This window comes from Tursiops truncatus, chromosome 1 (genome assembly GCF_011762595.2).
Source record: "Tursiops truncatus isolate mTurTru1 chromosome 1, mTurTru1.mat.Y, whole genome shotgun sequence".
NCBI lineage: Eukaryota > Metazoa > Chordata > Mammalia > Artiodactyla > Delphinidae > Tursiops > Tursiops truncatus.
Window position 1 is genome coordinate 163,883,979 of NC_047034.1, and position 26,875 is coordinate 163,910,853.

Consider the following 26,875-nt stretch of genomic DNA (forward strand, 5'->3'; position numbering starts at 1 on the left):
GGGGTAGGGGCTCAGGGAGAAGGAATTTGCTAAAGGCTCAGGAAGCCAATGTTTCTGCCTCAGGGGCTGGAGGACCCTCTGCTCTGAGCCCCTCCCATGGGAACTTGGCCGGGTCATCTCTGAGCCTCAGTTTCCTCATCTGTGTTGTGAGGGTCAGCGATGATGTATGTCCAGTGCTGAATGACACCCGGCACACACAAAGTGCTAACACAGCACCGTGTTCCCTCTAACTGAGGGCACAGTCTCTGTGTGTGTATAGCGCACCCCTCATTCAAATTCCGGGTAACCTCCAAGGTGAGGCTTCCCTAAGTCCGTGTGTTCCCTTCACTCACTGCCACTCTCCCGGTCTTTCCAGTTCTTCCTGGCGTCTAGCCTCAGTCTTTCCTGCAGCCCCTTCCCCTTGCAGGGTTACCTGAGCGGGCGTACGATTCGTGGCACGTCTTGGTGATCTGGGCTGCGAGCTCCCGGTAGTGGGCCCTCTTTTCTTCCTTGGCATCCTCAGCGCCGAGGGCGATCATGCCCCCGGAGAAACAGGCCAGGTGCCCCATCTTGTGGTCCAGAATCCCCCCTCGCCACTCAGCAATGTAGGTCAGCCCCCCGGGAGAGACATTCAGCAAGTGGGTCTCTATTGCCTGGGAGCAAGGTGGGAATTGGGCGGGGAGGAAGGGCGTGGGAGGGTACAGAGAAGGGAAGGGAGAGGACGGAAAGTGAACATTTTGGAGAGGCAGCAAGCGCAGCTCTGTCGAGCCCTCCATCCCAGACAAAGGAGGCCTGCCGGCCTTGGCTGGGGGCGGTCCCTGAGGGGGCTGGTGGGAGGTTCTGCCACTCACCCAGCTGAGGCCTGGTGCTTGCTGGGGGGCTGGGACACAAGGCAGCTCCCCAGGGCCAGTCTCTTACACAGACTTTTAAAACTTCTACATTCAAAAAATTTTTGGAAAAAAATATCTTTAAAAATTATTATCCAGCTCCATTATATCCTCTGTTAGGGAATCTTAACCTGAAGCCCAGCTGGCCTGTGGATGGGCTGGAAGGGGTCCAGAGTGCCCCTAGAATTGTAGGTGACACTTCAGGGCATTGTCATGGGAAGAGGGTCAGTAATATTTGATCAGATTCTCAAAAAGGACCATAGACAGTAACAGCTGCCCTCTACAGGCCCTTACCACAGGCTTCCTCATTTAATGCTCACAAAAAGCCAGGCACATGGGCTGTACTGCTCTCCCTAGACACAGGGGTTGAGTGGCGTGTCCCAGGTCACCCACCACACCACGGTCAAGACAAGGACCCCCCGATGCGCAAGCCCGGCTCCTTCCATTACCCAATGGCTGCTCCTTTTGGTGGCAAGGGGCTTTCAGAGCCCTCCCCTGGTCCCCCAAGAGGCGATGCTGTTGGGAAAGACTCCCAGGATGTTGGGGGGTGCAGGTGTCAGGCCATCGCGCCCCTGACTGCCTGCCGTTAGTCCCTTGGGAGCCGTGGAGACTGAGGTGATGGCGGCAGCCACCCACACAGCTGCAAGGCTGGACTCCATGGGTCCTAATCCAGGGCGGAGCCTCTGGGGCCCTGGCCAGGCCTCTGCCTCCACTCTTGCCCTCCCGTCTATCCTCTGGGGTGGGCGGGCGGTGGGGTGCACTCTGTACGTACTGGTCCTGACTGCGTCTTGGGCCTGTTGAATGCCCTCCCATGGTTTCCAAGTGCCCTCAGACGAAAGTCCAGCAGGGCCTCCGAGACTCCCTGATGTACACCCTGAGGTTTAACCTGATGCCACGGACATGGCTCCCGGGTGTAGACTCTGGTTCAAACCCCGCCTCCACCAGTTCCGAGCTGTGTGACATTGCGCAGGTTCTATGTTCTCTCTGTGCCTCAATTTCCTCACGTATAATATGGGGATGAGAGCATGAACCACTTCACAGGGCTGTGAGGATTCAGCGGGATGTGTCTGCAGAGCTTAGCGTATATTTCTTCGCACAGAGAGGCTCAATAAGTGCTGGCTATTATGATTCCTCTCCAGTCGGCCCCCGCCCCCGTCCCCGCTCCAGCCATGCCGCAGGCCTCGTTTCATTCCCGTGCCCCCTCCCCCAGTGAACATTTCGTGAGCGCCTCTTGGTGCCAGCACTGTGCTCCGTGCAGGGAACACAGCCCTGAAGATGGGTCTGGACCTGGACTCAGGGAGCTCACCCGTGGGCACAGAGACGTCCCAACAAAGGCAAATACACCCGAGAATCCCAATTTGTGATCAACATTCTGAATGAAACAAATTAAGGGGACGAGGCAGAAAAAAGCTCGGGGAGGAGGTCCTACTTTGCGGAGTGAGGCCAGAGAAGGTCTCTGCGCTGGTGACCTCCACAAAGACCTTTTCTTCCTGCCTCGGGGCTTTGCGGCAACTACTGCTTCTCCCCCAAGATCCCATCCCAGCTCTGCTACCTCTAGCTCTGCGTCTGAGCCCCTCCAGGATGCCTCTTCCTTGGTCTAAACCATTGTGGCCCCATTACGCTGCTACCCTGTTATCTTTCTACGAGGTGTCGTTCCCACCTGTGTGCGCCTATGTGTATATATTTCTGTGGAACGTCTGCCTTTGTCCCAGGACTCTGAGTGCCAGGTGACGGCAGAAGCCACCACTACCATCCTCCAGCCAGTGCCTGGCATGTGGGAGGTGCTCAAACAACATTCGTTCCTCGATCTGTCTTGTCCTTTGCCCTCTGCTGTAAGGCCCAGGCCGGTGGGCTACCTGCAGGACCCTCACTGAGCAGCAGATGGGGAAGCTCTGATGAAGCGACTGGCGCGCCAAGGCATCTGCTCCCTGTGGGGAGGAGCACGGAGGCAGCCTGGAGGGCTGCCGCGTCCGGGCCGGGCCCTGGCTCCTGGGCAGAGCTGGGTCCACGGTAGCTGCTCTGCGTCGCTAAGGGTGCTGGTGCGGGAGGGGTGGCAGGGCTAGTCCCGGGCACAGAAACCTGGTTCAGTTATCACTGCCAGCACTGGGGAGAGGACACAGACATCCCGGGAGATCCCAGGAAGCTTCACACTGTAGCTGGAAACCTGTACCTTCAAGACTGTCTCCCACTGGTTATTTCTATTTGGGGTTAACCCCAGGCTAAGTAGTTGTGGTAAAGAGGAAATGATAGGCCAGTCTCTCTTTGAGGATATAATTTAGACAAGCAAACGCAAAGGTAAAAAACAAAAGCCCCAAGCCTTTCTAAAACCCTTAGCAAAACACAAGATAGCACGGTCGGGCAACCGACTGGTAAAAAGGCTAAAATCATAGCAAGAGACATAGTAGAGAGCTGAGTTTGAATCCCAGCTCTGCAATTTGAGAGTTGGGTGACTTTGGGCAAGTTACTTCCCTTTGCTGAAGACTCCCTTTCCTCAACTGTAAAACGGGAATAATAATTCCTGGGATGGTTATGAAGCTACTCAAAGACGCTGGCTAAGCGCCTGGCACTGACGGTTCCTTCCGCTACCTCCTGGAGGGCACCCCATCTGCGCACTTCTGAGAGGGCCTTCGGGCCAGTCAGGCTCCCCAGCAATTCGCCAGCTGGTGAGCAGAGGCAGGGGCCCTGGATCCCGAGTCAGCGAGACCGTGTTTGCGTCTTGGCTCTGCCGTGTTGCCGGGTGACCCTGGGCCTTTCAGAGCCTCAGTTTCATCATCTGCGAGAAGGGGCTAACTAAGGCCAGGCACCCAGCGCACCTGCCTGGAGGAGGCTGCAGGGACAGAAGCTCCCTGTTCTTCTTGCTGCCCCTCCTCCGTGACCCCGGGTGTGCCCAGCTGATCTGTCTGAAGCCCTCACACCCACCCTAGCTGGACACTGGTCTAACCCACATACTGGAGCCCCCAGGGAAGCTTTCAAGGCTATGGCCTGGGCCCCAGCCCAGAGGTTCTGATGTCACCTTGTTGGGGTGCAGCCTGGGCATTGGGGTTTTACAGCTCCCCAGGTGGTTTTTAACATGCCAACAAGGCTGACAACCACCAGAACATTCTTCAAAGCCCCAAACTTGCCAGAGGCCCAGCCTTTACCCAGGGTCAGAGACACTTCAGGCTTTTCACTGGGGAGATAAAAGGTGGGAGCAAAGCTGAGTTCTAGCCTGTTCAATCGAGCACTTCTATAAAACTCCCCGTTTGCTTAAATAATTTATGGCCATTTCTTCCCTTGAAGCCTCAGCTACAGTGTTCCCTGAGGGCTAGGAACTGGGCTGCTCGTGAACTCTATGTTTACTCTGCAAGAAAGGCAGCAAGGGCAGAAAGGGCCTCTCCAGGCAGCACACCTGGCCACCGCTGAACCTGACCGCTAATCCTTGCCAGGAGCCGCAGGCTGCAGTGGAAGCTCCGCTCAGAAGCCTGGAGTGGACGGGGCTGAGCCAGACTGAGCTGGGACTGGAATCCTGGGACCTGCTTCATGACTCAGGTCTTGGTGCCAGGGAGCTGGGCAGGGAAAACTCATTACTGAGCCCACAGTTTAAAGGACCCACGGCTCCGGAGGCCTGTTCCAATGTGCCTCCTTTAAGGACTACCATTCCTGGCCGGATTCATGTGATCAGAGTGTAGCTAGATATCATTCATCCATCCAGTCTGCTGCCCACACCCACCCATCCACCCATATCTACCCACCTATCCACCATATCCACCTACCCATCCATCCTCCCACCCACCCGTCCATCCATTCAATCATCCACGTGTTCACCTACCCACTCATCTTTCCGTCCCCTCTCCCTCCCTCCCTCCCTTCCTTCCTGCCTTCCCCTCATCCATTTATTTGTTCACAAAATAGTGACTGTATGCCTCCCAGGTACCAAGCACTGTTTTGGGAGTGACGTATACAGTGAATGAGTAGACAAAATCCTTGCTCTAGACAGCTCAGGAAGATAGACAATAAACAAGTAAACAGATACACACGTGATCATTTTAGACGCTGATAATAATACGCCTCAGGTATGTGAGAGAGAGAGACGCTGGGGAAGGCTAATTCAGTGGCATCTGAGTTGACCAATAAGCAGGACCCAGCCACCTGGATGATACTCCAGGTAGAAGGAACAGCAGGTACGGAAGCCCTGAGGTGGGAACGAGAGCTCAGAGGGCAAAGGGGAGAGAGCTCAGAGTGACTGGCAGTCCCAGATCAGGGACTGCGGGCAAAGGTGAGGAGTCTGGTTTATTCCGAGCGCTAAGGGAGTCATGAGCGGAGGGACGTGCACTTACAGCTACTCTGGCTGCTGCGGAAGAACTGACTTAGAGTGGGGAGGGCTGGAGCGAGGAATCCAGTTAGCTTAGACCACGGCGGTAGCAGAATAGATCCAACCTGCTCAACGTACTTGATGAGGAAACTGAGGCCCGGAGCCTGCCCAGTGCCTTTTCTTTAGTTGGGCTCAAAGGTATCTATTGATGGGGCTGCTGGGATTCTAACCGACTCCCCCTCTGTCCTACAGTCTCCGCCTCTTTGGAGGGACCCATCTGAGCTTAGCATCCCTGTTCACTCCATGCCCTGTAGACAGACCAGCAGAGCTGAGGGACAGTGGGGAGAACCTGGCGGCTGGCTTTGGAGACCTGGCTCTAGCTCCAGCTCTGCCAGTTCTGTGCTGTGTGGCTTTGAGCAAGTGCCTTCCCCTCTCTGGGCCTTGGTTTCCATCCACATAAAGAGAAGGAAGAGAAGTGGGTGCTCCACTGAGGGAGGCCCCTCCCAGCCGGGATGTGCTAAGTATGTCACCTCTGGTTCCACAGGAAGATGGCCGAGGGTCTTGCTTTGGCAGCCTCGCTTGGGGGCTCCTAGTCTGGCTGTGTTCTGGGCTCTGACACATCAACAGAAACACAGACACCGTGGTTGCTGAATCAGACTGCCTGCTGCTTCCTGTGAGACCTCGGACAAATGACTTCACCTCCTTGAGCTTGGGTTTTGCATCTGTGAAATGAGGACGCTCACACGGCCCTAATTTCAAGGTGTTTGAGAAGAGTCAAGCAACAGGCTGGGGAGGGGACTGTCTTGTCCTCCCTCTGGGAGGACAGTTCACCGTAGGGGTGTGGTGGGGAGCAAGCCCTCCGGCTCTCAGGAACCCACGTGGGAACCGGTGGCGAGTGACTGACCACCCATGAAGAATCAGGCGCCTGTCTTACCTCCAAGGCTTCGTAGTACATATCTTTAGCCTCCATATCTGTCTTGGCCGACATCAGCCAGGATTTGATCAAATATTCGTAAAAGCTGTCCCCGAGTCCTCCAACCGAGACATGGTCTGTGAGGGGAGAGAGGACAGGAACATTATCTCCACCTGCTGAGGCCGCCGCGACTCGGTGGGGAGCGAGCATTTAATCCGCAGCCTCGGAGCCCCCGACAGAAGGGGGGCTGGGGGGAAGGCATGGCCTGCGACCGGGGGAGCCAGGGCCAGCTTGAGCACCATCGTCCCTCATGGAAATGCAGGGGCTCCTTCGGCTGCTATAAATCATGTCATCGTGTTGCTTTTGCAGGCGGAGGACGGGGCAGGGTCTCTGGTTATTAACCGTAAATGGGTTGCATTTCTTGAAAAAGATAATCTGGTGGCAGGGAGTTCAGAGATTTTTATTACCTGGTGACAAACATGGTAATTAATGCTGGGCAGGTTCATAAAAGGCCACGGAAAGGAGCAACGAGAGGCTTAATTTAGTTGGTCAGAGCACAAAGCTGTTCTGGGAAAGCCAAGTTTAAATTTAGCAAATTGGGATAAATGGGGTTCAAAGGAGCAGAGGGAAGGAAAACCGGGTTTGAGGAGCCCTCCGTCCGCCCTGGTGGAGGAGGAACTCCAGGTGTGGCTGAACGGGCAGGTGTCTCCACCCAGGGCTACCCCAGGAGAGGGATGGCTGACAGAGGAGCACTTAATTACAGAAGTAAGACACGGCGGTGCTTCAATCACAATTAACAACAGGGAAACACAAAGGCGTTTAATAGATAAAACAAGGAGAAAACTGCGGCTCCCTGTTAAGCAGCAAGACACTGAGGAAGGGAAGGGGGTGGAGGAAGGCGGGGTGGGGGGGATGGGAAGAGGATTTTCAGCTCCTCTGGAGAAAGAGGGGTTAGAAGAAGAGAGGGGAGGGAAAGTGGGTGGGGGGAGAGAGAAAGAAATAGAGAATACAGCAACAGCTACCCTTTATCGAGGGTCTACTGTGGGCTGGGAGCTTTACTGTATCATTTATAACAATCTTCCCAAGAACCCTGTAAGGTAAGCACTACGAACCCCATTTCCCAGATGGGAAAACTGAGAGTGAGCCTAAATAGCTCGGCCAAAGCCACCGAGCTGGTAGAGCTCTCACTTTCTGCAGGTTTACACAGTCAACCAGAGAATGAAAACAAAGATGCAGAGAGAAAGAAAGGGCAAGTGGGAAGAGGGAGGGTCAGATCAAAAATCAGAGGGTCAGACAGCTGGGAACCAGGAAAGGGGGCTGACAGGAGGCCCCCACAGTAAACAGGGGCCCCCTCCAGCCCCCTCTGTAAACAAGCCCCGGCCCAGCAAGGGTTCAGGAACGGAAGGAGCACTAGTGAAAATGCGAACAGACCAGGTAAAGCCTGAGGCTTAGGGAGACGTGCGGGGGGGACCAGCGTGGGCTGGACTTTGTTACCTGAAAAGACGGAACCAGCACAGCGTCCCCTTTGCCCCTGTTCCCAGGGGGAGGACACAGCTGGGCAAGCCCAGAGGGAGGGCAGGGCTGTGCCAGGCCCGGCATGTGGATGGCGTGTCCATGGCCGGGGCGCGAGGTCTGTGCAAGGCAGGGGTGGGGAGGCCGGAATTCAGACCGGGGCAGCCTGCACAGAAGGGGCCCCCGCTCATGGCACTCAGCCGGGGGCACGGGCACCTCCACGCTCATCTCCTGGGCTTGCCTCTTCTCACGGCTCCTCTGCCACCCCAAACACTGCTAGCCCCCTGCCCACTCTGTCTCACATGTGATGACCCCTCTGCCAGGAATACCCTTCCCTACCTTGTGTGGCTGACACCCCCTCACTGCTTCACCTCAGCTCGGAAGGGCTTTCCTCCGTGTCCCCATAACATTGAGGTCCCTGCAGGGTGATGTGAGGGAAATAAGGCACCTGCACCCTCTGGCCCAGCGCCCTCCTGCGGGAAGTGCTTGGAGCAGCTGTCCCACCGTCGCTAGGTGCGAGCCTTGCCCTCAGCGGCTCCCAGCGCTGTGTCATCGGTACCTGTTTGTGGGTCTACCTCCCCCGCTAGGCTGTGGGCTGTGTGGGGAGGGACCCTGTATGACTCTCATCTATGCCCAATACCTGTGTGGCACACTGCAGACGCCCAGTAAGTCCTGAATGAGAGAAAGGCAGGCATGTGGGGGCTGTGCTCAGAAGAACCTTGAACGTCAAAGCCAAAGAGACTGGACTTCACCATGTGATTGCAGAGTGTGTGTGAGGGACAAGGTCAAGGGCTTCACCTGGCAGGTGTACGCGGGAGACGGGAGCCAGGTCAGCAGGAGTTCCACAGGTGTTTGAGATAGGACACCCTCTTGGGGACATGTGTGTAGTCTCCCGGGGCCTCAGCTGCAGTGCACAGGTGGGGGGTGTCTTCCCTGCACCGAGGGGCACGTGGGGAGAAGTGCAGGAGTGGGAATTAGAGACGTGGATCCATCATTAGCTCAGGGCAGGCCAGAGCCCCTGGGCCTGTCTCCTGATCTGTAAAATGTAGAAGGGAGAGTTGGTGTGCGTGAGCAGAGATGGGTTCTGCTGCTTCCTGATCGTGTCAACAACGCGCCCACCACACTTGGCAGCAGGAGGCAGCCACCCTATACGCCTGGGAATCGCTGGCGGGAAAGTGGCATGAAGCTGGGGGAGGTGGCCGGGGTGGAGCTGGCGGGCAGCTCACACTCCCACAGCCACGGGAGAGAACCTGGACTTGCCACTTCCCGCCCGCTGAGGAAAGTGTGGGATTCGGGCAGTGGACAAGGAGGACGAGCCACGCCAGGGGCCAAGCCAAAGGGCTGGCAGCTCTTCGAGCTCTCAGCGGCTCTGCTAGGACTGGTCTCTTCTGGGCCTGCTGGACCTATCCTGGCTGTGCAGTCCTAGCGGCAGGAGAGTCTCAGCCTCCCTGGCTACCCTGAAGCTGAGCTTCAGGCAGGAGTGGGGAGCAGGTGAGAGCAGAGGTCTGGGACTGGGATGCAGCCCTCATTAGCCCTTTGTCTCTTTAAGGGGCAATTCCTCTGGTTGCAATGGGCTAAGAAGAGGATTCCAGGAGAGAAAAGAATGTGAACTTAGCTTATGCAAGTGGGGAATGTTATCATTTGCTGGAAAATTACACAATCATCAAAAAACAAGAACAAAAACAAAAAATACTAAAAAGACAAAAACAGACCAAAACACCCAAGGAAACCACAGAAAACCTGGGATGACCCCAGGCGCCAAAGCCAGGGGAGGAGGAAAGCAGGCACCCCGGTGATCAGGGCTTTCTTTATAACCTTCCCTCTGAAATTTGGCAGGCCTGCGATTCATATTTTATTAATATGAGACAATTTTCCATATGTGACTGACTCTGCCCGGCCTTGCGACCCCAGGTGCAGCCTGAAAAGAAAATTATGCTTCTCAGCGGGGAAGGGGAAGAGGGGGGCGGCTCCCCTGTAATTTGCCAAGGTAGCTATTCAGACTGGGAAGCACGCCCCTCTCCTTCTTTTTATGGGTTTTGCTGCATTGTCCTGGAGCAGCTAAGGCGGGCAGCTGCTTAGTTGATCTCTTTACCCAGTCAGGCCTTGCAATTAAAGGCAGGAACGGTTATTGAACTGTCTCTTCCCATGGCCATAATCTGTAATTCAAACCTTCATTTTCTCCCGGCACTTTTGAATTTGGCAGTGTGTTTTGGTTAAAAATACTTTGCATTTCTGGGCTTCCCTGGTGGCGCAGTGGTTGAGAGTCTGTCTGCCGATGCAGGGGACATGGGTTCGTGCCCTGGTCCGGGAAGATCCCACATGCTGCAGAGCGGCTGGGCCCAGTGAGCCATGGCCGCTGAGCCTGCGCGTCCGGAGCCTGTGCTCCGCAACGGGAGAGGCCGCAACAGTGAGAGGCCCGCGTACTACAAAAAACAAAACAAAACAAAACAAAACAAAAAAACTTTGCATTTCTGTAAGTGGTTTTTGCAGGAGGCTCCTGGGGAGTGAGGTCATCACCAAGGAAAATTCCCCGGTCGAACTTTCTGGGTCTCCTGGATGTGGATCATGGAAGCTCTGGGATGGAAGGACAGGCCTCTGCAGTTTCCTCACAGTATCCCTGCCGGCTGGCCAGCTGGCCCTCCAGGCCCTGCTTGCATACTTTTGGTGATGGGCGCTCATGACCATTTGGGACAACCCATGTCATCTTTGGAAGATGAACTGAAGTCTGTTTCCTGCAGCTTCTGACCATTGCTCCCACGCCCCTCTACGGTGCACAAAGAACACATCTCCAGCTCTTCTCCCATTTTGCAGGAGAGGAAACCAAAGCTCCAAGGGATGAAGATTCAGGCATGCAGTAATTAGACTCAGGTCTACTTTGTCGCTGAGCCCTTGCTAATGCCGTAACAATTGGGGCTGGAGGCAGGGAAAGGGAGAGGGGTCCTTTTTTGGGTAGAGGCAGTGGAGGTAGGGGCTCTGGGCAAGTCTTGGGAAGCCCCTAGAGGCAGGGCCCATGGAACCTGCTGCCCCCAATTTGTGCTGACTGTGATCACACAACCAGGGCCTCGGACAGAAGGGCAAGGCAGAGCAGTGCTTCTCGATAGGGGTGCAATCCCAGGAGGTGGAAGACTTTAACACTCCCCTGCCTGAGAGACCTTCAGATCCCATTGTTTCAGTGGGTGGAGCTGGGGGCTGCGAATGAGGCTCCAAAGGTGACCCACAACTGTCTGGCTGAAAAAAAAAAGCCTCTGAACATAAACAGCAGGAAATCCTAGGGCCAATTCTAACAGGGGTAAGACACCAGTGATGAACTCCTGATTTTTATATGGCTGTATAGTTAGGGTCTGCTTACACATTTTTTAAGAAATTAAAGTTGGAGGTAGGGAACCAGATGAAAGGGGCTGGGAGAGGATGCATGGCCTTTCTTAGAGCTGCTTTTGGAGTAAACATCTAACGGGAGCACCCCTGCAAGTCCGGGGGAGGATGAAGGAGGTTTCGGTGGGCACTGTAAGAGACGGAAGGCTGGAGACAGCTAGCATGCGGGGGACGCACAGGGCAGGGCCTCACTAGCCAGTAGCCACCACATCCGTCACAACAGCAATGGCAACAGAAACGAACACTCCCCACGATGCCCTGAGGGTGGCAGGAGGGTGGCATCCAGGAGCTCCGAGCCAATGCCTTGCTGGTACGTGGCTCCTCACTCAGCTGGGTGCCTCGCCCAGCCAGGCCGGGAAGCTGGGCAGGAATCCGCTGGAGGAGGGGCAGCGGCGCCCCTGTACTCACGTTGCATCCAGTTCCCGCTCACCGGGCTGAGGAAGTTGGGGTAGAGGCCGAAGGGCTTGTCAATATCCCTAAGGACCTTTCGGATGTTCCTGACCTGCCAAGAGATGGACACCAGGCACGTCTTCATTCTCTCCAAGAAGCCAGCCGGGTCCCAGCCCACTGAGGACTGAGGCAGCTGGTTCGGGTCCACAGAGGAAACCATTCCGACGAGGCAGGAAGGGAGAGCTGCGTAACTAGCAGCCGGCTCCAACCCGGGGGTGTGAGGCGGTCCTGCCCCTGTGTTCAAGGGCGGGGTGCGGCCACAGTGGGGCCTGACCCTCCACCTCTGCGCTGACTGCTCTGCCCGGGGCCCTGCCACTTGCCCCTCCCCCACCTCACCCCTTCCTCATTGCGTGTGGATTTTGGGGACGGGTCTTTTGAGGAGGGCGTTCGTATAAGTGACAGTAGCTCATTTGTAAGTGCTAGACAGAACTGTCTTTTTAACAGGTCAGAAACGGTTATATTGGCAATTTCACACGGTTCAGCTTGGTAACATGTTATGTTATCAGATACTGTGGGAACCGTTCCAGAGGGGAGGCCTGCGCCCCTCAACATCCCTGTACCCTAATAGGCATCTCGGGGCTTTATTAACAACAGCTACAACGCTACAACGCTGTCAACGTTTCTCAGTTGCTGTGAGCCAGACCCATTAGATACATTATCTCCAACCCTCATAACAACCTATACGGTATTATTATTATCTCAGTCTAACAGACGAGAAAGCCGGATCTCAGAGAGCGTCGGTCACTTGCCCATGGTCACGGGGTTTGTAAGTGTTAGAGCCAGGACGTGCGTCAGGCCCCTCTGACCACAGGGAGCAGCCCCGGCTCCAACACGGATCAGGGCAGGGACCACGCAGCAGCGAGTAGCAGAGGCCACACCCGCTGGATCAGGAGGCTGGATCTGCAACCTTTTGGGCTACAAAGGGCACAATGCGGGATTCAGGAAGGCTTGATCCATCAGGGTCTGCTGTCTGGCGGTACATGAAATCCTCCCAGCACAGACTCTGCAGGACAGAAGGGCCCTCGGGGATGGAGCTGTAGCACGCTCGCAGATTTATCTACAAGGTAAGGAGCAGGGAAAGCAGCCTTTTAGCTGTCAGACCTTTCTTTCCGGGGGACGGCACTTTGCTTTGCCACATCAGGTCTCATATCCATTTATGTTAACGGAGCCCATTATGGCGGACAGGAATGTGCTTGTACCCGAGTTATTCTCGACTGTCCTTGTGGTGAGCAGTGAAACGGGCGAAATTAGCTCCCCCGGAGGGTGCGGGCGCTTCTAGAATTTGGGCCAATTTGTTGACTGCCAATAATCGCCTCTGTGGGAGGCAATGACTGGCGGATGAAAGTAGCTGGAGAATGTAAATGTAAAGAGACACAGAGAGACCACGAGGTGGATGGACCCTTGAGAAAAATCCGGAAGCCTGCTGAACTGATCTGTCTTGAAGATCGTGGGTTTCAGAGCCAGAAAGTCCTGGGTTTGAGTCTCGGCTTTATCCCTTACCAGTTGGATGACCCAGGACAAGTGATTTAACCTCTCTGAGTCTCAGTGTCCTCCTCTGTAAAATGGGGATGACAGAAGACACACCTCATAGGGTTGGTGGGAAAATCAGAGCTACTGTACGGTACCCAGCACATCGTAGGTGCTCAGGCAGTGGTATCTCCAGACTAGCAGGAACTAGAGCAAGCTGCTCGTCTCACTCCGCTCTGAGCCGGCCGTGGTGTTCCTAGAGGGGTCTGGCTCAAGAGCAGTGGAAATAGGGAGGCTGGGGGCAGGGAGGCCCTGGAGGCAGGAAAAAAGACCAGAGGAGAAGACCCATCGGAAGTGGGATTGAATTTATTCCATGAGCTCTTGAGGTGGGGTATCCCAGGGACGCAGAGTCCTCTGAATATAAGGAAGAGCTTCTGGAGGGAGGTCTGACAACACGAGGGGCTGTTTGTGAGGCTGGTAGTGAGCCCCAGTGCAGAGGAAGCAATCAAGGGGTTGAAAGCTCTTCTCTGAGCTTCTCAAGAAAGCTCGGGTGGATTCCCACACTGAGCAAGCAGTGGTCCGAAACCTGGCATCAAAGAGCACATGGGGGCTTATTTCAAATACAGACTCCTGGGCCTGGGGCGACACTCAGAAATCCGCTTCTTCACCAGCATGCTAGATGATGCTTTGGGGCTGGCTGGCTGACAAAAGACTGAGAGCCACTGGGTAGAGGTGTGACTCTGTGACCTCCCAGCTCCCTTGGCGTTCCGAGAGACTAACATCTGGGGGGAAGAGAAGGCTTTGGGAGTGGGGGTCTCCTTCTTCCTGGAGGCCAGGGCTTCATCTCCCTATAGGGGCAGGACTCAGGAAGGGGCAAGCACCATCAGAGGGAGGTGTGTGTCCACTTCTCTTCCTCGGGTTAAGGGTTAGACCTACGGAGACACTTGCAGACAGTAGGACTGCCAAGGGCTGTGACACTGAGGAACCGCTCCTTCTGGAGGGCTTCACAGCGGGGCAGGGATGGGCAGCTGTCAGGATGGACGAAGGCCTGGGTGCTAGCGCTCTGAGCCCCTTGTGGCCTTCGCCAGCCTGGTAACGACGAGAAGGAACAGACGTGAGCCTCTGCTGTGGAGTGAAATTGCTTTGCCAGCCTGCTGACAGCATGTGCTAGATGGGCATCTGGAAGGGGAAAGGCAGGCAGATCTCACTCGAAGAAGTTAAATGTCTCTGGAAAGGGGACTTTTGTGCCGGGTGGCCAATTCCTGCCAACGCAAACTGGTGCCTGGATTTCCGTTGTTGCACTTTCTCCGGATTTCACACGTGTGTGGTTGCCAGCGGGCGCACATGTACCAGGGAAAACCTTCTCGCTGGCAGCTATGTCTCTGCCGCGCCCTCTGTAGAATGCTGCTGACTCCCTGCACTCACCTTCCCTGGCGCCTGGCATCGGTTACGATTAGGCAACTATCTGCTATGCTGGCAGTGGCTGGAGGCCTTCGGGCTCCCCACACACCCTCCAGCTGGCCCGCGGTCCATTTCCCCGTCACGGGCCGAGTGCCCACCCTTCGCTCTCCGTGTGGAGAAGAGGGAGCAGGGGAGAAGACTTGCCTTTTCTGCGAAGACCTGGTTGCCAGAGAGCTGGGTGAGGTGTAAGAACTCCAAGTGCAGGGATCCAAACTCCGCCAGGATGCTGCTGCCCCCTGCCACGGCCCAGCCCCAGCTCCTGTTGGAGCCGCTGAAAGACAGAAGCAGCCTCGGTCACCCTCTGCCAGCAGAGCTGGCTCCTCTGCCCCATTGCCAGGCACTGGACTAGGAGCTTCGCCGTGCAACCCCAGTTAACCCTCCCTGGGGGTCGGTACTATCCTTAGCCCCATTTAGCTGATGAGGACACTGAGGCTGGTGAGAAACTTGCCGAAGGTCACCTAGGCCTGTCTGACAGGCAATATTCTTTGTTTCTATGGTCAAGCAGCTTCTGCAAGACGTGTAGGCTCCAGAAGAATATTAGCAGAGCTGCCTTGGTGGCCAAGACCTGGCACACACGTGATGCTAAATTTACAGGTGATACTGATAATGCTGTCAGGGGCCACAAAACCCCCCTCCCCCCACAGAACACTATTTCTATCCACTTGTCAATGGCTCATAATCATTGTTGCTGCTTGTGGAGGGTAAATGGTGCATGGCTGGGGTCCGAAGGGGGCAGATGAAGAGAGCAGGGATCCCATCTGGCCCCTCCCCCCCCCTCAGCCAGTGCTGCTCGCGGACACACAACGGCCCCTGGAACTTCGTGGAACCCACACCTGAAGGGTGGGTGGCCCTGCTAAGACCACACACCTGGGGCTGCTGGACCCTGGGAGGTCCGAGGTTAGGAATGAAAGCAGCAGGGGCTCTCGGAGCAAAGGTCTCCTCACTCGCTGAGCACGTACGTGTCTCACGAACACCTTAGATGGATCACCAGCAGGACCCTGTGACCCCGTCGGAGGAGGCTGTCAACTAACCGCTTCCTCCCCTTCCTTGAAAGTACTGGGTGCTTTCAAGGAGGAAGAGTGCAGGGGCAGGGCCTCGGGAAATCCTCCCATCTGCCCCTTTCACAGATGAGGAAAACAAGGCACAGGACAGTGAAATCACTGCCCGAGATCACACAGTAAATGGAACAGTGGGGACCCAAGGCTGCTCTGACGCCAGAGCTCGTCCCAGTCACTGTGCAGCTGCTGGCCTGTCGTCTCATTACATGATAAGAGGCCAGGATGCTGCCTTTCCAGGAGCTGTCACTTAAAATCTCCCTGGGATCTGCAGCCAGGAGGCACAGGTTCAAGTCTGTGAGCAGCGAGGTCTTGGGCAAACCATTTCTTGCCGTGTACCTTAGTTTCTGTATCCGTCAGACTGAGTGAGGATAATGCGTCCCAGTCTCCGCTCCTAGGGCTTTGCGGGGATTGAGAGAGAAGAGGAAGATGCAGAATGGGGGTGGCCTTGGGTAAGCTGCTTCCTCTCCCTGATCTGAGCCCTCATGTGTATCATGATGCTCTTTCCTGTGGGACATTTAGGACAACCAGGGAGACAAGGGTCAACCTCCCTCTGCAGGGAGGTTGCGGGGTGACAGTGGGTGGGCACAGAGCAGGGTGGAGTGAGCGCCCCCTATCTGTAGGGCCTCCAAGGTGCAGTCAGTGTGTGGCAGGCTGGGGGGCTGGCTCTGCCGGGGCCTCTGGAAGCCCCTCTGCTTCCTTGCTGTGGTAGCTCTGGCTCCCTGGGAACTGGCCTCTGTCATCCCTCTGTCTCCCAGGGACAGGACCTAGGAAGGCAGGCGTGGGTCTGGGAGGTCACAGTTTGCCAGCTGAGGGGCACCGCTTTATCTAGGGGGGGCTGGGGCTCCCCTAAGGCTGCTCTTCTCCTCTCTGATGTGGTTTCAGGAAAGTGAGGAAACTCTTCCATCTTCCAGAAACAGATGGAATTGAGTCTTAGGATCTTCTGGAGCAGGTGATCTCAGTAAACATCCCTGCTTCCTTGGGTATTTTCCTGACTTGGGGGCAGGTGGGGAGGGATGTGTTGCACAGAGAGGGGAAACTTGGCTCCTAGATAGTAAATCAAACAGCTTCCAGATGCAGGCACTGGGGCAGGCGTTTGCATCATGACCTCATTTAAAGCCCACAAGGCAAAGCATCGTTAAACCCTGAGGAAATAGGCTCAGAAAGGGAAGTGAGTCACTTTCAGAAGCTCAGAGCTGGTAGGGGGTGGAGGCAGGATTCAAACCTCAGAGAGCACTTCCCTAAGGGGTGCCCGAGACGGCCCCATAGCCACCTCGAGGGAAGGGGAAGCTGACCCCTCTCTGTCCCTCTTCCCCCCACGCCAAGAGACCTCTCTCTCCAGCCTGTGATCTCAGTGGGAGCTGCAGGTACCCACAGAGGGCTTCCTGAATAATTGATGCTTCCTGCCCTCGCAGAGAAATTCAAGGTAAAAAAAAAACCCCTGCCACCAGCCATCTTTTGTTCTCATTTTCCCCCACAGGACCCTCTCCCTCCTCTCCCCTCCCTCTCAATGCTCACCCTCCCAAGTGGGCCTCCTGTGGTCCAGCCGCCCTGGGCAGAGGCGGGTGGTAGGCCAGGCACCTTCTTCTCTCCTGCCTGGCTTCAAATGCTGGCTCCCCCAGTTCCCAGCTTAGGAGACCTCAGGAGGGTCAGTGAAGGGTCAGTGAATTCTTCTAGACCCCAGTCTCCTCATCTGTTAAATGACAGTAGCCACACCTCATAGAGCCATTGTGAGATATAAATTAGGCACATGATGACTGTCATTGTTACCATTATGTAATTACGCACATCTAAATTATGTGTTGTTTGTTAGAGTTAAGTTCCTAATGTGCCAGGCAGCAGCGGTATCTTGTTTTACCTTCACATCTAACTTTAGAGGTAGATACCAAGATTCTTATTTCATAGGTTAGGATACTCAGACTCAGAGAGCGGAAGACACTTTTCCAAGGTCACACAGTAAGTGACAGTGCTGGCAGAGCTGATCTCAAATCCAAATCCTAGGTACTTTGTGCCCCAAATGCATCTGTTCTGGGCAGCATCCAGAGACCAGGAGGTCTTCTGATCAGCCTCATGGGCAATGGGCTGATGGAAGCTCTGCCCTCTGCTCCCCTCCTCGCCTTTTAAGTCTCCAAGTGGACTCTGCCCCGGTGGGAGGGGCTGCTCCACAATGCCCCTCCCCAGCCTGGTGGAAGCTTCTACATGTGTGTGCCTGTGTGCACACATGTGTGTGGTGAAATCGTTGACTCTGGAGCCAGACAGACCACGATTCTAATTCTAACTTTGCTTTGCTGCTGTGTGACCTGGGTGAGTTACCTCACCTCTCTGAGTCTGTTTCTTCACTGTTAAAATGGGGCCCACGTGGTGGTTGTGTGCTGAAAAGAGAGAACCCACGTCATTGTGCCTGGGACACAGCGAACATTCAAAAACGTGCACAATTATTACGATGTGTAAGTGTGTAGCAGAAACGTGCACATGTAAACGCATCTTTGTGTGTGAATCTGTGCACATATATAGAGGTGGGAGAGTGCGTGTGACAAAGGTGAGCCTGCGTATCTGAGTCCTCACGATTTGGGTGAGTGGCAGTAGGGTGCACAGGTGTGTGTGAGGCTGGGTGTGTGAGAGAGCCAGTGAGATTGATTCAGCTGCGGAGGCCCTTGGACTGGCCACCTCCCCGCTTCCCAGAGTCCAGTGGTCCTGCAGGTCACAGGTCATGGCTGCCCCTGCCTCCGCCCCCCAGGCCTGCCACCGGGGAGGGGGAGCGGTCACACTCACTTGGGGACCACCTCCCTTCAGGGTCCTCCTCAACGGGCAGTTTGGGGACAGGCCCTAGTTACTGCCCCCCCTACTAGGGCCCAGGTCCGAGCTGCTCACAGCCAGCCCTGCACTGACCAGGGGCAGCAGTGTGGACCCAGCTCCCACCAGCAGGCCCTCTCCAAAGGGAACACTCAGCGCCACGCGGGCTGTATACATCCCTGACGTTTTCCCTGGTGGAATGGGGAGGCATTTTTAGCAATAGACTCTCTTACCCAGAAAATGAGAGGGAGGTGTTGCCAGGAAATATGCATACACATACATATGTATACAGCACTGGCAGCACGCAAACAGCCTAAAAATAAACGTGCTTTCTTAATCAGAAATGTCAGGATCTGCGGGGGATCAGGTCCGGGCTCTGCAGGACACGGGTAAGGCAGGCAACCGGGGCTGCAGCTTGTGGGGCTTGCTTGGACTCAGGGGGTGCCAATGCGTGGAGGAGGGAGGGGTGCCTGAGCTAAGTGAGGCCTGAGAAGCTGGACCCGGGACAGGGATCCAGAAAGACGGGGTGTTTGTGTCTTGGCTCCAAGACGTCTGGCCGTGTTTCTCCAAGATCAGTGTTGGTGGGAAAGGAATCTGAGCAGGGATCCAAGTGTCAGGGTCTGAGGAGTCAACCCTGGCACCGAGATGGGGGTTTGATGGGCCCTGAGGGCCCCTCCCTGGCCTGCAGTGAGATTTAAGTGACATCACACCCCAGGAATCCTTTCTGACCACAGAGATGAAGATGAAGAAGGTGAAGATGCTGAGCAGGCCGAGTCCTCCCTTCTTGGCAAGGCCCTAGAGGGTGCGACCTCCCCAGGAAGTAAGGGGGCCTTGGGCACTCCACCTGAGCCCAGGGCCCCTGCCTCCCCTCCCCTGTTGGACTGAGATCCCTGAGACAAGAAAGCGCTTCAGGAGATGGAACAGCAAGTCCAGTGTGATGGACATATTACAGCCCTCCCCCCAGGCTCAGGTTGCAGGATGGTCTCAAGAATGGCCCCAGAGGGCTCCCTGGGTGCCTGGGGACCGGCACGTGCCTTCTACCAGGTCTCCAGGTCTGCTCCATGCGTCGCGAGGGTGGCAGGGCTCCTGCCTGAGGGAGGGCCAGGTGGGTATTGGGAGCAGAGCTTTTGATCTGTAACAAAATGGGTTAAAACCTGGCCCCATTGCCTGTGAGCTAGAAGACCTTGGGCAATGGGCATAATATAAATACCCACCCTAAAGGCCTGCTGTGAGGAGAGTGCTCTGAGGCGTTGAGCGAAACCCTTAGCATATGCCAGGCGCAGAGTGATCGCTCAATAAATGGTAAGGACAGCAGTCATCAGAGTCGGTCTCTCATGCCGCACACACGGCCTCACGTGAACATTTGTTGAAGGAATGAATAAAGAAAGACGGGGACATGGATCCTGCCCTCAGGAAGCTCCGGGGCCGACGGGGGAACGTGAAGACTGAGTGTGACAAGGGCCACAGGAAGCAGATAAAGTGCCTGGAGGCCAGGAGAGGCAAGGACACCTGTGGCTTCTGGAGAAGGTGGCATCTGAGCTGGGCTCTGATAGCGAGGGAAATGGTGAGAAATGGCAGCCCAGGGGAGGAAGAGAGCGAGGGAAAGCAAGACAGTGGGGTGCCCTGGGGTCTCCAGGAGCAAGATTCATGCTCCTCAGTGGATCCTAAAGCCGGCTGGCCACTATTCCCCTGACTTTGAGCCCGTTCTTTCCCCTCTGGGTCTCAGTGCCACATCTGGCTCCCACCCTCACAGAGGGAAGCAGCGGGGTAGGTAAGTCCCCGGGGGGCTTTGGAGCGGGATGGAGCTGCGGCCTGGGCCCCACCTGCTCTAGCTGTGTCACCCCGGGTCCCTTCTACTCTGGCTCTGTGACCTGGTGAACGTCCAGAAAGACTCTAGTTCACACGCCGAATTACGCAACCTATCAGGAGGGGAAACGATGCAAGTGGCCAATAAAAACTAATGTTTTAAAACAGTCGGTAGAAAGAAACATATCAGTGGTTTCTTGACTAGTGGAGTCACAGGTGATTTTCTGGGTCTTATCCAACACTTCTGGTATAATCCACATTTTTTTTGCAATGAGGATTTATTTTTACAGGGAGGAATCACAATAGATATTATTGAAAATGGAGTTGGAAGTCCTGGGCTCATGTCCTGGATGGTCCGTTACTGGCTTATATGACCTCGGCCAGGGTTTTTCCTCCTCGGAATCTGAGCCTCCATGGGCTTGATGCTCCCAGAAGCCCCTCTGGGTTCTGACAGCCCCTCTGGGCTGACAGGGGCTGAGGGGTCAGCAAACCAGGGTCCCTCTGCCCAGGGTCCTGACTCCCCAGCAGCTTTGGGTTCCTGCTTGTGGTGGGAGGTGTGATGTGCCTCCCAGCCCGGGATCCCAGCTGCGAAGGGAGGGCAGTTGGGGCACAGCGGCGGGGCTGTGAGTCACGGCAGTGTTACGAGATGATCACAGAGGAACGGCGGCCCCATCTCCATGCCAGAAAGATCAGGTCTTGCGTGGCCTACACCCGAGAACCAGGTTTAGCGACCAACGCCAGCTCAGGGGAACCCCTGGCCGAGGCTAGGTGTCACTGTGCCACTGACCCCCGTGATTCCTGCGGCGGCATTCATCCCACCCTGTGTCTCAGTTTCCACGCAGATGCAGCCGAAGCCACAAGTGGGAGATCAGACGGCATCCTACCTTTTGAAGTTCACCACGCCTTTTGGGATTCCCGTGGGGGTATCGAAGGCCGGCAGGAGTTTCTCCCCCAGCTTGATGGCCTTTATTCGGAACACCTGCAAGGAAGGGTCAAAGGGCACTGTGAATCCTGGCGGATAAACCTGCCAAGGCTGCTGGGCCCAGAGTGGGAGGTGCATTAGGCTCTGGGGTCAGTCAGGCCTGGATGTGGACCTGAGTCCATGAATTCCTGGCTCAAGTTCCTCCCTCGTTTATAAATCCAGGGCAATATGGCCTTCCTCAGAGGGTTGCTGGAGGAATGAAAATTAGATAATAGTTGTAAAGCCCTTACTGCAGGGCCAGGACTAGGACGAAGGCTCAGTGATTATGCTGTGCTGGGAACACGGAGAGGTCAGGGCAGCGGGTCACCAATGGTCAGTGCCTGCCTGCATGGTGGGGCCAGTGCACCCCAAGCTGAGTGCGTGAGAAACACATTCGGATAGAGTGTAACGAGCACGGGATGGGGAGCTCCCGGCCTTGCTTCCCAACCTGGCTTCCGTTTGCTTCTCAGCAAACCTCTGCCTTCACACCTGTAAACCCAGGGGAAGGGCCTTTCCTCTCTGACATTCTGATTCTGCCCATTGTCCCTATTTTACAGCGGCAAAGGTGAATGACTAAACCGGTGATGTGATGGTCGGGGAGCCACAGGGAGGTCCCAGGTGTCAGGGCCCTTGCACGAGGCTCTAAGCCCCTCAAACTCTTCTTCTGGTTAATTCAAAAGCACCTGTGACCTTCTGGCTCCTAGGAATTTATTCTAAGGGAATAAATCATCAAGGATGTTGCAGAGACTTAACTTTATGGCTACTTATTCCAGTGTTGTTTAGAATAGTATAGAAAAACTGGAAATACTCTAAATACCAAGCCGCAGGGAAGTGGTGAAATGATGGCTTATCCAGGCAATGGATACCATGCAGCCGCTGAAGTGATGTTGGAGACGTTTATTTCATAGCAAAAAACGGCTTATAATCTATTAAGAGAAAACATTTCACAATGGTGTAATTCAACTTTTGTAAAAATTATATACAAATGGATGCCTGAGGAAAGGTTGGGAATACACTGAACTATTAACCACGGTCTTCTCGGAGGACTAGGCTCATGGGGGATTTTTATTTTCTTCTTTTGGCTTAACTCTATTTTCTGTGCTATTTTTACAATTAAAGCAAACCCACAGGGCTTCCCTGGTGGCGCAGTGGTTGAGAGTCCGCCTGCCGATGCAGGGGACACGGGTTCGTGCCCCGGTCCGGGAAGATCCCACATGCCGCAGAGCGGCTGGGCCCGTGAGCCATGGCCGCTGAGCCTGCACGTCCGGAGCCTGTGCTCCGCAACGGGAGAGGCCACAACAGTGAGAGGCCCACGTACCGCAAAAAAGGAAAACAAAACAAAAAAAAAGCAAACCCACAATAACATTATTTATTTTTGAAAAGCTGAGAAGCAAGTCCCTAAGCAACCACTCCTGATGGGACAACAAGTGTTTCCTTTCACTTCTGGGGCTCCAGGGAGACTCAGTGTGCTGACTGCCTGCGTGTTGTTGCAGAATGAAGTATCCTTGAGGTCTCTCCTTCTAACTTGTGCAATTTAAAGGTTCTGAGGCAGCTGTTTGGGGACCGCAGTGGGGAGGAGTTTGTGAACACTACCTGGGCTGTGGATTAGAAGCCTCTGTGGGGCGGGTGTAGTTCTTGTTTAGGAAGGAGGGAGGGTGGGAGGGAGAGGGAAGAATTGCACCTGGGGCCTGGTAGTGATGGGTGACAGAAGATGATAACGTCCAGTGCGACAGTGGGTCCTAGAAGTGGGCACTGGGGCAGCCACAGCAGAATCCTGAGGGAGCTTGTCTAGAATTCAAATTCCAAAGCCTCGAGTCACCCCAGAAGCCACTGGTTTAGCAACAACAAGGGGCTCTTGTTTGAAGGTCCTGATCTCATCATTTGCCCCCTGGGGAGGCTGAGCACAGAGGCACGAAGGAACGCAGGAACCCACGGGAACCTGACCCAAGGCTGGGGCTCCAGGCTGCCCTCTGCCTGAGGACGCCACGCCAACTCCTCTGAAATGCTCCTCTCTGCCAGCAAACCACGTCTCCTTCTTTGGAAGGCCCTGATGCAGGCTGGCATGTCAGAGCCTCAACCATCCCAGGGAGGATGCTGCAGGTGTGACTGGACAGGAGTGGTACCATGCGGAACACAACACCTGTCCTCCTTATCATTTGGAAATGATGTGTCTTACCTACGTCACCTTTGATGCTTGCAACAGGCTTGTGGGGAAGGTGTTGACCCACTTTGAGGAAAACAAAACTGAGTCTCAGAGAAGCAAGTTGTCCAAGGTTATGGAGCTATTAAGTGGCTCTTTTCCAGGACACCAAGCCACCTCACCAACACAGAGAGAGATGGCCTCAGACAGCCATGGCACGCAATGGGCGGGGGCCTAGTGGTTCCAGAACAGAGGTGAGAGAGACCAGCAAAAATTACATCCTGAGAGTGGAAAGGGCTCTTGACTGGGAGTCAGAGCCCAGGCTCAGATCTCCCCACTCAGCAGCTGTGTGACCCTGCGTGAACCAGGTACTGTCTCTGAGCCTCATCTGCACAAAGGAACAGTGACGTGTGCCCTGGCTTCTTCAAAGGGGTCTTCTAGAAATCAGACGAGAGGATGCACATAAATGAATATGCTATAAAAACTGTAAAGTGCTTTGCAAATGTCACCTGGTGCAGCTGGGGTTGTTCCTGTTATTCTCGTGGAAGCAGAGTCTCTGTGGGACCCCCCACCTCCCGCCCTACCCAGCAGGGGATCCACCTCTTGCAGGTTCCCTCTGAAGCAAGAAAGGCCTCAGCCCAGGAAGGGGTGTGGGATCTCCTTCACCGTTCATTCCACAAACACCGTGGGAAAGACCCACTCCACAGGCACCCCCTGTATGCGAGATGGAGGATGGAGAGAGGATGGAGGCCTCAGTCTGGTGTGGCCGAGTCCTGGTGATAAGCAGTGATGCTGGGCCAGGCTGAACAAGGTCTAGAACTCAGACCCACGGTGGAAAGACACAGGAGCCTGTGCGACCCGCACCGCCTCCCTTTCCTAAATCTCAGTCTCCGCAGCTGCATGTACGCCGGTCTCTGCGCGGGGAGGTTTTGGGCACGGAGGGGTCAGGGAGGCGTGGCTGGAGGACGGGGCTGCGCCCGTAACCCGGAAGCCTGCCTGCCCAGGGTTCTGAGCCACTCGGGCTCCCCCTTGGGCCTTCTGGACACAGGTACTCCTACCACACCCCACTGCCTGGTCTGCCCCCCAGAAATCGCTGGCCCCACACCCACCCCCGTGAGCCCTGAGCTGCACGGCTCCACCCCATCCTGGACGGGAGGCTGGCCGGTGCCCGTGCAGAGCATGGCGCCTCTTTCTGCTCCACATCATTTTCCTGTCCTGGGGTTTTCAAATGAAATTCAGGCCTTGGGTGGCGCGCAGGTTTCCCATGGACAATCATTTGGGGACAAATTGGTACAAGCGGTAATCTCTGCTGAGGAGATTAGGCTTGATGGAGAGGGGCCCCGAGCGGCCGGAGAGATCAAGTGCTCGCCGCCCGCTGCCTCCGCCCGCGTGGCCTCCGCCCATCCGCGCCACTTGCTGGAAGGGAAGCGGCAGGGCTTTCTCTGACAGCAGCGGCAGAGGCTCCCCACCAGCAGGGGGCAGGATAATTATGTCTCCAAGCGGACAGAGCTGCGGCTGTGCCGAGCAGGGCAGCCGCTCTGCGTAGGGGCCACACAACTGACGGGTGACCCATGCGCTGGGGATTCTGCCAGCCTCCCCCCAGATCCTCAGGCTGTGCTTTCCCAGGCGCTCACAAGGGATGAAGTCTCCCATTTCTGTGTTCTCAGGATTCCTTGCAGTGCAGAGAACATGGGCTTTGGAGCCCTTCAGCCCTGGGGCCAAACCCTTTCCCACTCGTCCCATTTCACAAGAGCTCTCTGACCCCTGGGGGTTAGGACCACCCCACTGTGGGGAAGGTATGAGGTCTAGGGGCGGGAGAAGGGACTTGCTCAAGGCCACAGGCAGGTGCCGTGTAGGGATGAGACGCAGGTTTTCTGACTCTGTGCCCAGGGCTCTGCATTCTCGCCGCCCTTCACGGCCCTCCTTCTGGAAGCCAACGCGGTTCGCCTGGGCCGAGTGGCTGGCAGTGGCTGCCCACCTCCCCGGTCGCCCCCTTGAGACCTGGAGTTTGGCTGGTGTCTGGTCCGGGAGCAGAGGGCAAGGGGATGGCTGTGGAGCAGGCCAAGGCCAAGGGGCTTGAGGAGGAAATGGTGAAACAACGGTCTTGGCTTTATCAGTCCTGAGAACCAGCATGTGGGAAAAACAGTCCAGCAGCAGCACAAGCCTGGACGGAGCACAGATATCGCAGGTGCCCTATGGCGAGCTGTGAGGATGGTGGGCAGCCCCAACTGCTGCCCTTGGAGAATTTACTAGCAACTGTGGGAGCCACCTGGGCTCCCCTGGGCAGCAAAATTGAAGGAAGAATCTGTGGGTGGCACCATGGAGATGGGATTGAGATCCCCTCGAATCCCTGTTTCCTCATTGGTAAAATGAGGGGGTGGGATGTTCTCCTAAGCCCTTTCCAGCCTGGATGGTCCAGGGGCTTTGAAAGGCCAACTTACCTCCTCTCCCGTCAGGTAGAAGGCCGAGAGAAGTCCTCCGATGTACCGGATGTTCACTTCGAACAAGGATGCTTCTCCACTCTGTGGGGCAGAAAGACGGGGGGGGGGGGGGCAGTGGGGACATTCGTGAGATGCCCACAGGGCTTCCTGAGGCAGCCAGGCCCTTGAGACAGGTCACACCTGCCACTGCCCCTGCGCCACTGACCCGGCCACACCTGTGCCGGGCTCCAAGCCCTTGCCCAGCGGGCCAGGCTACCTTTGGTGGTGGTTTTCAGAGCAAAAGGTGAAAGGGATGAGCACCTGCCTGGCGGGCAGCTCCTGAACATTTACAGAGTTCCAAATAAACACTGGGCTTGGCTTCCTTCCCCAGCCTTTGCTGGAGGCCATCAGAGCAAAGTTAGGCCTGGCTGCTCTCCAAGGAGCTGTGGAACTTGTGTGGGCAGCTGCTGGCTGAAGCTTAGCCTGAGGAGAGGCAAATCCTCCTCCCGTCTGGCCCCCTCCTTCCCGAGAGAGCCCCCTGGCTTAGCAGGAGGATGGTGTGGTCCTTTGGGGTGACAGGGCAAGTGGAAGGTTCTCACAGGAGGTTCTGAGGCGGAAAGGAGGGGTGCCAGGCAGATCCTAGTAGGCAACCAGCAGTTTCTCAGCCTCAGCTCTGTAGCCCTCAGGGCACACCCACACTTGCCTTAATCACTGTTGTTTTCTTTCTGAAGTGTGGACTGCAAAGCAGGGGTACTGAGGCATCATGCCGAGGGCCAGATCTGGGTTAAAATCCCACCTGAGTCACTCACTTGGCTTTCAAACTTCGGGCAAGATATTTAGCTTTTCCCTGCCTGAGTTTCTTCATCCCGAGCAGGGTGGATATGAGATCCTGAGTGGGGCAGGTGAGATGCCTGCCCAGTGCCTTCCCAGTGCTGGGCATGGCTTCATAAAGGTGCCTGTTATAAACCCCCTGCCCCGCAAGGGCTCCCCTTGGCATACTTCCCACATCACGGTCTTTTGTTACTGATGACGGCAATGGTCATCTTTTTATCTGGGAGAGCTTTTCCAGTAACAGAGCACTTGCACAGCTACTCTCTTTTGCCTTACAGTCCTTGGTGAAGGCATCCTTCCCACTCTTCAGGTGAGAAAGCCCAGGCTCAGAGAGGTGGAGAGACCCCACCTTGCTTTCTTCCAGGGACACTCCCAATCTGTCCCAGCCTGTGTAAATGTCCCTAGGCTTGCCCAGCCCTGCCACCACCTGGCTCCTCAGGCAGCTGCCTGAGGCCCGCTCTCTACCCACCATCTGCGGAGGGGTCAAGGTGGGCTATGGAGACACTCCTTCCTTCTGCCTCTGATACCGTAGGAAAT

The 26,875-nt window shown here is 55.7% G+C and overlaps 1 protein-coding gene and 1 long non-coding RNA gene across 7 annotated transcripts in view; one reads left to right on the top strand and one right to left on the bottom strand.

Annotated features, from left to right (window-relative positions):
• MAN1C1 (mannosidase alpha class 1C member 1) overlaps positions 1 to 26,875 on the bottom strand; it is a 145,512-nt gene that overhangs the window by 5,285 nt on the left and 113,352 nt on the right. For all 5 annotated transcript variants that reach the window (XR_004522214.2, XM_033840744.2, XM_073793919.1 and 2 more), the window contains 6 exons: positions 25,529 to 25,609; positions 20,871 to 20,965; positions 14,477 to 14,603; positions 11,363 to 11,456; positions 6,092 to 6,207; positions 413 to 632 (listed from right to left, as the gene is read on the bottom strand). Coding sequence is in view for 4 of the 5 variants with exons in the window: in XM_033840744.2 (XP_033696635.1) it covers positions 413 to 632; positions 6,092 to 6,207; positions 11,363 to 11,456; positions 14,477 to 14,603; positions 20,871 to 20,965; positions 25,529 to 25,609 (733 nt within the window). In the remaining variant the exon portion in view is untranslated. The remainder of the gene's footprint in view (positions 1 to 412; positions 633 to 6,091; positions 6,208 to 11,362; positions 11,457 to 14,476; positions 14,604 to 20,870; positions 20,966 to 25,528; positions 25,610 to 26,875) is intronic.
• On the top strand, positions 12,217 to 22,301 carry LOC141276789 (uncharacterized). 2 transcript variants are annotated; one of them, XR_012326897.1, is made up of 4 exons: positions 12,217 to 12,468; positions 16,714 to 16,813; positions 18,522 to 18,569; positions 18,915 to 22,301. It is a non-coding gene; the product is annotated as an uncharacterized lncRNA (long non-coding RNA). The 2 variants fall into 2 exon arrangements; XR_012326896.1 differs by lacking the exon at positions 12,217 to 12,468 and having other exon boundaries at positions 16,359 to 16,813.